The 12,500-nt window shown below is 45.1% G+C and overlaps 1 protein-coding gene across 7 annotated transcripts in view; it reads left to right on the top strand.

Moving 5' to 3' along the window:
- LOC118359172 (nuclear factor 1 C-type-like) overlaps positions 1 to 12,500 on the top strand; it is a 151,500-nt gene that overhangs the window by 130,377 nt on the left and 8,623 nt on the right. For all 7 annotated transcript variants that reach the window (XM_052480466.1, XM_052480464.1, XM_052480468.1 and 4 more), the window contains one exon: positions 10,546 to 12,500. This exon is cut by the window's right edge and continues 8,623 nt beyond it. In XM_052480466.1, coding sequence (XP_052336426.1) covers positions 10,546 to 10,566 — 21 coding nt within the window. In that variant the 3' untranslated portion in view covers positions 10,567 to 12,500. The remainder of the gene's footprint in view (positions 1 to 10,545) is intronic.

Below are 12,500 nucleotides of genomic sequence, written 5' to 3'. Positions count from 1 at the left end.
TGGTGTTTAACATGAAATATCCTTTTATATTTTATACACACTTATTTATTTCACTATTTTAATATGTATTTGTCGTCAATGTTTTGGCGTCAAACTGGTGGCAGTTGTGAAAAAGGTCAATAGTTAGAAAAATTGCAGATAACTGAGAGGAGGGGAGGGGGAGGGGATGGAGGAGCCTATTCAGGATGGTCACGTCCAGGACTGTCTGGTTGCTAAGGGAAACCAGACATGATGTAATTGCAGGATGCACTTGGACTTCAGGGAGTGGGAAAGAAACAGCCAAGCCTATCCAGCTCTAGTCATTCTTCTAGCGATCCGTCCACTGCGCAAAAAAGCTGGGATTGATTGCTCAGGCTTAGAATTGAAAACCTGCTCCAGTGCATGGTGTGTGTGTGTGTGTGTGTGTGTGTGTGTGTGTGTGTGTGTGTGTGTGTGTGTGTGTGTGTGTGTGTGTGTGTGTGTGTGTGTGTGTGTGTGTGTGTGTGTGTGTGTGTGTGTGTGTGTGTGTGTGTGTGTGTGTGTGTGTGTGTCACTATTTACATTTTAATTATCGCATCATTTTCTTTTGGATAGTAGTAAGTTTTTTTTTATATAACATCATAATGCCTCAAAGGCAGCATAGTAATATAATAATATACACAGAATGTACAAAACATTAAGGACACCTTCCAAATGTTGAGTTTGCACCTCCCCTTTTGCCCTCAGAACAGCCTCAATTCGTTGGGGCATGGACTCTACAAGGTGTTGAAAGTGTTGCACAGGGATACTGGCCCATGTGGACTCCAATGCTTCCCACAGTTGTGTCAAGTTGGCTGGATGTCCTTTGGGTGGTGGATCATTATTGATCCACACTGGAAACAGCTGAGCATGAAAAACCCAGCAGCGTTGCAGTTCTTTACACACTCAATCCGGTGGACCTGGCACCTACTACCATACCCCATTCAAAGGCACTTACATTAAATATTGTGTCTTGACCGTTCCCCTCTGAATGGCACACATACACAATCGTGTCTCATTTGTCTCAAGGCTTAAAATCCTTCTTTAACCTGTCTCATCCCCTTCATCTACACTGATTGAAGTGGATTTAACAAGTGACATTAGGGGATCATAGCTTTCACCTGGATTCACCTGCTTAGTGTATGTAATGGCAAGAGCAGGTGTTCCTAATGTTTTGAACACTCAGTGTAAGGCCAGTGAGGTCAGTACAATGGTGTCCTGCGTTGAGGGGACAGCTGGGTAGCTCTCCAGCTCTAACTGTGGAGCTCTCCTGCTACCCTCTAACTGTGGAGCTCTCCTGCTTCCCTCTAACTGTGGAGCTCTCCTGCTACCCTCTAACTGTTGAGCTCTCCATCTACCCTCTAACTGGGTAGCTCTCCTGCTACCCTCTAACTGTGGAGCTCTCCTGCTACCCTCTAACTGTGGAGCTCTCCTGCTTCCCTCTAACTGTGGAGCTCTCCTGCTACCCTCTAACTGTGGAGCTCTCCTGCTACCCTCTAACTGTGGAGCTCTCCTGCTACCCTCTAACTGTGGAGCTCTCCTGCTACCCTCTAACTGGGGAGCTCTCCTGCTACCCTCTAACTGTGGAGCTCTCCTGCTTCCCTCTAACTGGGGAGCTCTCCTGCTACCCTCTAACTGGGGAGCTCTCCTGCTTCCCTCTAACTGGGGAGCTCTCCTGCTACCATCTAACTGGGTAGCTCTCCTACTACCCTCTAACTGTGGAGCTCTCCTGCTTCCCTCTAACTGTGGAGCTCTCCTGCTACCCTCTAACTGTGGAGCTCTCCTGCTACCCTCTAACTGTGGAGCTCTCCTGCTACCCTCTAACTGTGGAGCTCTCCTGCTACCCTCTAACTGTGGAGCTCTCCTGCTTCCCTCTAACTGGGGAGCTCTCCTGCTACCCTCTAACTGTGGAGCTACCCTCTAACTGGAGCTCTTCCCTCTAACTGGGAGCTCTCCTGCTTCCCTCTAACTGTGGAGCTCTCCTGCTACCCTCTAACTGGGTAGCTCTCATGCTTCCCTCTAACTGGGTAGCTCTCCTGCTACCCTCTAACTGGGGAGCTATCCTGCTTCCCTCTAACTGGGGAGCTCTCCTGCTACCATCTAACTGGGTAGCTCTCCTGCTACCCTCTAACTGTGGAGCTCTCCTGCTTCCCTCTAACTGTGGAGCTCTCCTGCTACCCTCTAACTGTGGAGCTCTCCTGCTACCCTCTAACTGTGGAGCTCTCCTGCTACCCTCTAACTGTGGAGCTCTCCTGCTACCCTCTAACTGTGGAGCTCTCCTGCTTCCCTCTAACTGGGGAGCTCTCCTGCTACCCTCTAACTGTGGAGCTCTCCTGCTACCCTCTAACTGTGGAGCTCTCCTGCTTCCCTCTAACTGGGTAGCTCTCCTGCTTCCCTCTAACTGTGGAGCTCTCCTGCTACCCTCTAACTGGGTAGCTCTCATGCTACCCTCTAACTGGGTAGCTCTCCTGCTCCCCTCTAACTGTGGAGCTCTCCTGCTACCCTCTAACTGTGGAGCTCTCCTGCTACCCTCTAACTGTGGAGCTCTCCTGCTACCCTCTAACTGGGTAGCTCTCCTGCTTCCCTCTAACTGTGGAGCTCTCCTGCTACCCTCTAACTGTTGAGCTCTCCTGCTACACTCTAACTGTTGAGCTCTCCAGCTACCCTCTAACTGGGGAGCTCTCCTGCTACCCTCTAACTGGGTAGCTCTCATGCTACCCTCTAACTGTGGAGCTCTCCTGCTTCCCTCTACCTGGGGAGCTCTCCTGCTACCCTCTAACTGTTGAGCTCTCCTGCTACGCTCTAACTGTTGAGCTCTCCATCTACCCTCTAACTGGGTAGCTCTCCTGCTACCCTCTAACTGTTGAGCTCTCCTGCTACCCTCTAACTGTGGAGCTCTCCTGCTACCCTCTAACTGTTGAGCTCTCCTGCTTCTCTCTAACTGTGGAGCTCTCCTGCTACCCTCTAACTGTGGAGCTCTCCTGCTACCCTCTAACTGTTGAGCTCTCCTGCTACCCTCTAACTGTTGAGCTCTCCATCTACCCTCTAACTGGGGAGCTCTCCTGCTACCCTCTAACTGTTGAGCACTCCTGCTACCCTCTAACTGTTGAGCTCTCCATCTACCCTCTAACTGGGTAGCTCTCCTGCTACCCTCTAACTGTTGAGCTCTCCTGCTACCCTCTAACTGTTGAGCTCTCCATCTACCCTCTAACTGGGTAGCTCTCCTGCTACCCTCTAACTGTGGAGCTCTCCTGCTACCCTCTAACTGTGGAGCTCTCCTGCTTCCCTCTAACTGTTGAGCTATCCTGCTACCCTCTAACTGTTGAGCTCTCCTGCTTCCCTCTAACTGTGGAGCTCTCCTGCTACCCTCTAACTGTTGAACTCTCCTGCTTCCCTCTAACTGTGGAGCTCTCCTGCTACCCTCTAACTGGGTAGCTCTCCTGCTACCCTCTAACTGTTGAGCTCTCCTGCTACCCTCTAACTGTTGAGCTCTCCATCTACCCTCTAACTGGGTAGCTCTCCTGCTACCCTTTAACTGTTGAGCTCTCCATCTACCCTCTAACTGTGGAGCTCTCCTGCTACCCTCTAACTGTGGAGCTCTCCTGCTACCCTCTAACTGTGGAGCTCTCCTGCTACCCTCTAACTGTGGAGCTCTCCTGCTACCCTCTAACTGTGGAGCTCTCCTGCTACCCTCTAACTGTGGAGCTCTCCTGCTACCCTCTAACTGTGGAGCTCTCCTGCTACCCTCTAACTGTGGAGCTCTCCTGCTACCCTCTAACTGTGGAGCTCTCCTGCTACCCTCTAACTGTGGAGCTCTCCTGCTACCCTCTAACTGTGGAGCTCTCCTGCTACCCTCTAACTGTGGAGCTCTCCTGCTACCCTCTAACTGCTGAGCTCTCCATCTACCCTCTAACTGTGGAGCTCTCCTGCTACCCTCTAACTGTGGAGCTCTCCTGCTACCCTCTAACTGTGGAGCTCTCCTGCTACCCTCTAACTGTGGAGCTCTCCTGCTACCCTCTAACTTTGGAGCTCTCCTGCTACCCTCTAACTGTGGAGCTCTCCTGCTACCCTCTAACTGTGGAGCTCTCCTGCTACCCTCTAACTGTGGAGCTCTCCTGCTACCCTCTAACTGTGGAGCTCTCCTGCTCTAACTGGAGCTCTCCTGCTACCCTCTAACTTTGGAGCTCTCCTGCTACCCTCTAACTGTGGAGCTCTCCTGCTACCCTCTAACTTTGGAGCTCTCCTGCTACCCTCTAACTGTGGAGCTCTCCTGCTACCCTCTAACTGTGGAGCTCTCCTGCTACCCTCTAACTGTGGAGCTCTCCTGCTACCCTCTAACTGTGGAGCTCTCCTGCTACCCTCTAACTGTGGAGCTCTGTCCCAGCTCTGTATTTTCATAGCTATACTTTCCCCACCGGGGGAAACATTTTGCAAGAAACAAAATATTGTTTTTGGAGTGAGACACTCACCACAGTTAACCTTGAATGGCTGCGGTTGCTTGTCTTTCCAATCACTAAAATGTTATTTTGGTTCCTCGGAAGCGTGTATAATATGCAAATAATGAAGTTAATTAAATAAGTTATGCAACAAGAGTGCTGAAAGAAAAGGTGAACGCCTTTCCTAAACAAAAGAGAGAAATTATAAGACTATCTATTTTTCTTTGCAGCATATTTGGAACCTGCTCCGTTCTCTAAATGTAATTCCTATTTCCTCGTAATTCACCATTAAATCATAACATTTTAAGGGACCTAAAGGACTTTTACTTTCAACTTTAAGATGTCTTCAACATTTTGTATTCATTTGTTTTTATATTAGTAACTATACTCATTGCCATGTTACACTGTTGAGATGCGACATTCATATCACAGGCAATTGGATGAATGTATTTACCATGAATTGGTTATGAAGAAATGAGTAGTATGGGAGAGAGGCTTCTACCAAGAGGTCATAGAGTGAACTACTGCTTCACTGATTGGTCAACAGCCCCACTACTGCTTCACTGATTGGTCAACAGCCCCACTACTGCTTCACTGATTGGTCAACAGCCCCACTACTGCTTCACTGATTGGTCAACAGCCCCACTACTGCTTCACTGATTGCTCAACAGCCCCACTACTGCTTCACTGATTGGTCAACAGCCCCACTACTGCTTCACTGATTGCTCAACAGCCCCACTACTGCTTCACTGATTGCTCAACAGCCCCACTACTGCTTCACTGATTGCTCAACAGCCCCACTACTGCTTCACTGATTGCTCAACAGCCCCACCCTTCACTGCTGTCCAAAGTTCATTCATAGTTACATGAATTGTTACAATGGGAGTCCATGAATAATTGAGGGATTTACTTTATTGATATACTGTAGCCTCACACTTTAATATGTCGCTGATAGTGTGTTGTGCTCTGGTTTGGCCTGTGCACTGCTTTGTTGGACTATAGGGCCAGTACTACTGCATCTTCAAACAGTCTACAGTCTCACTACTACATGTCCATATCGCTCCCGTTAAAGATGTGTCTTTCCTTTCCCAAGTATGAAGAGGAGTTGGACACAGCTGGTTGTTTGCTCCAGCTCCACTGGCCGTAATGTCAGCACAACCTCAGGGCTCTCTGTGACTCCAGGCCTCGGGCTGCTGCTATTGACCTAAATCTGGGCCTTTGCAAAGCCAGTTCATCACTGTTACAATATATTGTAAAGAGAGAGACATGTTCTGTTTTGAGGAAGGAGTCTGAGCCCAATGCAGAGAGGTCTGGCAAAGCTTATGCTTATTTGTAAAGAGAGAGACCCAGGAGGTTGCCACAGAAATGCCTAAATGAGAGGGGGGAATTCACAATGTAAATTGCCGGGTCCCACTGAGGCAAGTATTGTGTTTCTATAACGTAAACTCAAAATATATTGAATCATGACTGGCTTCTTGAGAGCGGAGGTAGATTGTATATTTCCCCCCCCTTCCAAAATACTGGAATGGCATGCGGCCATTTTAATTCATTACATAGATGAGATCCAAAACTCAACACATTTGTTGATTAAGTTATGCCAGTAGTAGAAGGCTCTGGACACTGTGTTGAATGCTGCAGTCATTTTTTTGTCAATTGCTAAGTTATGGTGCCTGTAGCCTACAGTATAGGCATTTACCCTCTGCACTCTTTAAGAGCTCAGCTGTATGGACACAGGGAAGACAGCAGCTCCAGTCATTACTGTAGGCTCTATCCCCATAGACTCAACAAGCAAAGGGGCCCTCCAGAGTTCACTCCCCTGGCACAGACCCTCATCGCCCCCTGCTTTGACTGGCAACCTCCATTGTGGCCTTTCCTATGAGCCAGGCAACTCCACTGAATTACAATACTGCCTCTTTAATGTGGCTTTGGCTTGGTTTCTCCTGACCCTGCTCAGCAGTTTGTTTCCAAACCCCATTTCAACGTTTTTCCAAGAGTCTGTCCATAGCTCCATAGCTCACTCCTCATTCCCACAGAATACAGTGATAAGTAGGTACAAATTTGGACATCTGTGAATGATGAAGCGCCACTACATCGAGGTTATAAGCATACTAGCAGGCTCACTGCGGTGTGCGTGTGTTATCATTCTCTGTGTGTGTGTGTGTGTGTGTGTGTGTGTGTGTGTGTGTGTGTGTGTGTGTGTGTGTGTGTGTGTGTGTGTGTGTGTGTGTGTGTGTGTGTGTGTGTGTGTGTGTGTGTGTGTGTGTGTGTGTGTGTGTGTGTGTGTGTGTGTGTGTGTGTGTGTGTGTGTGTGTGTGTGTGTGTGTGTGTGTGTGCCTGGTGAACAGTGGGCAGGCAGGAGTTAAGAGACTGGAGCCATGGACTACAAGGTATCACTCTGAGCATTAACAAGGAATAGGCAAGAAGTTTCCTTTTTAAACTTGATTAAATCAGTACAATTGGGTGCAGTTAAATAGGTCTGTTTGAGGGCTGTTAAAATGACATAAACCTTGGTGGAAAATGTTAAGATGGGGGCTGAGGGTACATGTTGTGTTTTATTTGATTCAGACCTGTCAATTGTTTTTGTAAGATTTCAGTGGTCTGCAGGCAAATGCCAAAGTCCTAGTATGTTTATTTAAAGGTTTGGGTGGAATCCTGCTGGGATCTTTCTTGCTGTAGCAGCTCTTTTACTCCATATTATTTTTAATTGCTCCATTTGGTTGGTCGTCCTGACTGGAAGTGTTTGGGCCCCATTAGTGGAGAAGACACTGATTGCAGAACACTGTGAAAATAAAGCACTGTGGAATTGGCCACAAAACTACCCTGGTCATGCATTATTCACAATCACTACTATTCACATGGCGTCTCATACTGTACAGTAGGCCCAAAACAACACTGACATGCGCTGTGAACGCACACACTCACTCACGCACACACACACACACACACACACACACACACACACACACACACACACACACACACACACACACACACACACACACACACACACACACACACACACACACACACACACACACACACACACACACACACACACTCACGCACTGGGTTTACAATGGCATAATAATGTTCAATACACTGACATGCGCTGTGAACGCACACACTCACGCACAGGGTTTACAATTGCATAATAATATTCAACACACTGACAGGAATTCTTAGCCCTCTTAATATTAATTGTTGAAGCAAAACATAATTATGTTGAATTTATGCACTTGATGTAGACATAAAAGTTCAACTGTTTATCATACGACACATGTAACTGCCAAAATAAAGGAAACGCCAACATAAAGTATCTTAATAGGGTGTTGGACACCACGAGCCAGAACAGATTCAATGCACCTTGGCAAAGATTCTACAAGTGTCTGCAATTCTATTGGAGGGATGCGACACCATTCTTCCCACAATAAATGATATCATTTGGTGCTTTGTTGGTGATGGTGAAAAAGGCCGTCTCAGGCTCCGCTTCAGAATCTCCCATAAGTGTTCAATTAGGTTGAGACCTGGTGACAGACGGCCATGGCTAATAGTTGACATCGTTTTCATGCTCATCAAACCATTCAGTGACCACTCGTAGCCAGGGCCGGATTAAGAAATCATAGGCCCCCTGGGCTTTGTTTTTTTCTTCTTAACACCCCCCGTCCACCAAGATGCAATTTGATGCGTGGTAAATTTACTGTTGAAGAAAAATACCCTTTATAATAAAGCCAATAATGTTTGCCATGTGGCATAGGCTACAGTTGAGCAGAAGCGTTTTTTTAGGATTTCTACACATGGGAATCATTTTTGCAGTGTATGAAAAAAAATCAGCCTCTTAAAAACACATTTCATGCAATTCTACATCATTTGCATGACAGAAGACATTAGCTGAATCTTTTTTAATACCACACAAATTACCGAAGTGATTGGCTACTCTGACATCACAAAATGAGATCAACCTGGTATTGAATTCAAACAAACAATAGCCCAGGCCAATGAAGCGACACACAGATTGTACAATATTAGGAGCCAATATATATATATATATACTATAAATACAGTGTCAGTCAAAAGTTTAGACACACCTAGTTATTCAAGGGTTTTTCTTTATTTTTACTATTTTCTACATTGTAGAATAATAGTGAAGACATCAAAACTATGAAATAACACATGGAATCATGTAGTAACCAAAAAAGTGTTTAACAAATTATTAAAAGTAACCACCCTTTGCCTTGATGACAGCTTGGCATTCTTGATGCAACTCTTGGCATTCTCTCAACAAGCTTCATTCCAGTCACCTGGAATGCATTTCAATCCATTTTAGATTAAATCTGTAATGTAACAAAATGTGGAAATGGTCAAGGTGTCTGTATACTTTCCGAAGGCACTGTATGTCAATGGCCACAAAGGAACAAGCTGTAGCCAATGTTGGTCTCGCATGCTGCCCAAACTGCAGTGTTCCTGACTGTAGACATACCTGTAACTGCCAAAAGAAAGAAAACACTTGAGTAAACAAGGGATGTTATGGTGTGAGGTGCATTTTCCCAGCATGGTTTAGGTCCACCTGTAGAATCTATTCCAAGGGGAATTGAAGCTCTTCTGGCAGCTTGTGGTGGCGCAACATCCTTTTAAGATACTTTAGTTTCAGGTTTTAATGTCACATGCAGTGAAATGCCTTTCTTGCGAGCTCTAAACCCAACAATGCAGTAATCAATTACAATGTAATTATAAAAATATCAAGGTAGAACAAAAACACACAATATATAAAAACAAGAAATAATAAGAACATGATAAAGTAAGTAAGCATACTATATACAGGGTCAGTTCCAGTACCATATTTACAATGTGCAGGGATACTGGTGTGACAGAGGTAGATATGTTTAGGGGTAAGGTGACAGGGATACTGGCGTGACAGAGGTAGATATGTTTAGGGGTAAGGTGACAGGGATACTGGAGTGACAGAGGTAGATAAAAATGAAAAATTGGGCGTGCAAAATGATTTAGGGGTAAGGTGACTAGGCATCAGGATATATGATTAACAGAGTAGCAGCAGCGTAGGTTATATGATGATTGTATGTTAGTGGGTGTGTGTAGAGGCAGGATAACTGTATGTGCATATTATGTATGTGTGAGAAAATGATAAAGTGAGTGTTTTTATGTGTTAGAGTATCAGTGTGTGTAGTGTGTAGTGTGTAGGGCCCTGTGATTGTGCATAGAGACAGTGTAAAAATAAGAATAAAATACAAGGGTCAACTCAGACTCAGTCTGTGCATCCATTTTGTTAGCTATTTAGTTAGCTATTTAGCAGTCTTATGGCATGTGGATGCTGTTCAGAAGCCTGTTGGTGTCAGACTTGATGCACCGGTACCTCTTGCCGTGCAGAAGCAGAGTGAACAGTATTGGGTAGCTGGAGTATTTCATTATTTTCCTGGGCCTTCCTTTCTCGCCACCTGATAGAGTTCCCATGTTGGTGTTTCCTTAATGTTGGCAGATACCTTATATGCTTCTGGTAAAACTGAATTCACAGTTGTTCTTTTATAAACTACGGCTTGAGCACAGACTCACACAATTGAGCAGTCACATTTATTATGCAGTTAATTTTTAAAATGTGTATTAATCAGTTACCCAATCAAGGCAGGGCCGCCCAGTTACCCACGTGGGCCTCTACCTCCTCTCCTCACCCCATCTGAGGATTTTTTTAGGCTGCCTCTTGGGCTCCCCACAGGCCTGGACCCAGGGGCTTCAGCCCTGATAAGCCCCTGCATTAAACCGGCCCTGCTCTTGCCCTGTGGATTGGGGCCTTGCCATGGTAGTCAAAATAATGGCCTGCCCAGCATTTTTATGGCCCTAAGCATGATGGGACGTTAATTTCTTAAATAACTCAGGAACCACACCTGTGTGCAAACACCTGCTTTCAATATACTTAATATCCCTCATTTAATCAAGTGTTTCCGTTATTTGGGCAGTTACCTGTACATTGACTGTGATAATCTGCAATGTACTCAGATGTGAAAATCTAGAGAAACAATGTTTTCTTATTGTCTTCTTTGAATGTCAATGAAAAATATCCGCCATTCATATGTAATCTGAAAATGTTTGCTCTTTTTTTCAGTCCTGGTACCTGGGGAACTAAACAACACAAGGATAAGTGAAAAGGGCAAGGACACGTGGATTTGAGATTCAACACTTTTTGTGGAATTAAGAAAAAGAAAAAAAGAGATGCAAGAGGGAAAATGTATATATATGCAGTATATATACAGTATGTATATATATATAAATATATGTGTGCATATATATTTATATATGTATATCAACATAAAATGTGCTTCACAACACCTTTTTGGAAAATAAAGACAGAGGGGGAGAGAGCAAGTCCAAGGAGAGAAAGAAGATAGAAAGAGAAGTGGATGTTTGGGCAGCCAAAATGAACTGTGGGGCAGAGACATGACCCCAGTACCCCCATACCCCCCCCCCCCCGCTACAGGTGCTGCTTCTTCATATATGCAAAATAAGTATCCTTTATTTTCTTAATCAACAAGAAAGAGAAGAATTCAGTTCCTGTGATCAGACTTTTCCACACTTCTTCTGGGACGGTAATTCTTTTTGAAAGTAGGGAGGGGAGGCTGGTTGCACATGGTCAATAACCTCCCTTTACCTGCAGAAACAAAAGTCTACTTTTCATCAAATTTGATAGACAATCGTGTAGTTACTTCATTTAAAGGGGGGGGTTCAAGATTTCCTTTAACACAGTCCATTTTTTGATCTTTTTTTTAATAAACACTGAGCTACAGTGGCTTGCGAAAGTATTCACCCCCCTTGGCATTTTTCCTATTTTGTCGCCTTCCAACCTGGAATTAAAATGGATTTTGGGGAGGTTTGTATCATTTAATTTACACAACATGGCTACCTACCCCTTTGAAGATGCTAAATATTTTTTATTGTGAACACACAAGAAATAAGACAAAAAAACTGAAAACTTGAGCGTGCATAACTATTCAACCCCCCAAAGTCAATACTTTGTAGAGCCACCGTTTGCAGTAATTACAGCTGCAAGCCGCTTGGGGTATGTCTCTATAAGTTTGGCACATCTAGCCACTGGGATTTTTGCCCATTCTTCAAGGCAAAACTGATCCAGCTCCTTCATATTGGATGGGTTCCACTGGTATACAGCAATCTTTAAGTCATACCACAGATTTTCAACTGGATTGAGGTCTGGGCTTTGACTAGGCCATTCCAATACATTTAAATGTTTCCCCTTAAACCCCTCAAGTGTTGCTTTAGCAGTATGATTAGGGTCATTGTGCTGCTGGAAGGTGAACCTCCGTCCCAGTCTCAAATTGCTGGAAGACTGAAACAGGTTTCCCCCAAGAATATCCCTGTATTTAGCGTCATCCATCATTCCTTCAATTCTGACCATTTTCCCAGTCCCTGCAGATGAAAAACATCCCCACAGCATGATGCTGCCACCACCATGCTTCACTGTGGGGATGCTGTTCTCGGGGTGATGAGAGGTGTTGGGTTTGTGCCAGACATAGTGTTTTTTTTATGGCCAAAAAGCTCAATTTTAGTCTCATCTGTCCAGAGTATCTTCTTCCATATGTTTGGGGAGTCTCCCACATGCCTTTTGGTGAACACCAAACATGTTTGCTTATTTTTTTTAAAACTTTAAGCAAGGTTTTTTTTTTCAGGCCACTCTTCCGTAAAGCCCAGCTCTGTGGAGTGTATGGCTTAACGTGGTCCTGTGGACAGATACTCTAATCTCCGCTGTGGAGCTTTGCAGCTCCTTCAGGGTCATCTTTGGTCTCTTTGTTGCCTCTCTGATTAATGACCTCCTTGCCTGGTCTGTGAATTTTGGGGTGCGGCCCTCTCTTGACAGGTTTGTTGAGGTGCCATATTCTTTCCATGTTTTAAATAATGGATTTAATGGTGCTCCGTGGGATGTTGAAAGTTTGGGATATGTTTTTATAACCCAACCCTGATCTGTACTTCTCCACAACTTTTTCCCTGACCTGTTTGGAGAGCTCCTTGGTCTTCATAGTGCTGCTTGCTTGGTGGTGCCCCTTGTTT

The sequence above is a fragment of the Oncorhynchus keta genome, chromosome 26 (genome assembly GCF_023373465.1).
Source record: "Oncorhynchus keta strain PuntledgeMale-10-30-2019 chromosome 26, Oket_V2, whole genome shotgun sequence".
NCBI lineage: Eukaryota > Metazoa > Chordata > Actinopteri > Salmoniformes > Salmonidae > Oncorhynchus > Oncorhynchus keta.
Note: the sequence above shows the minus strand (reverse complement) of the source record. Positions and strands in the feature narration are given on the sequence as shown.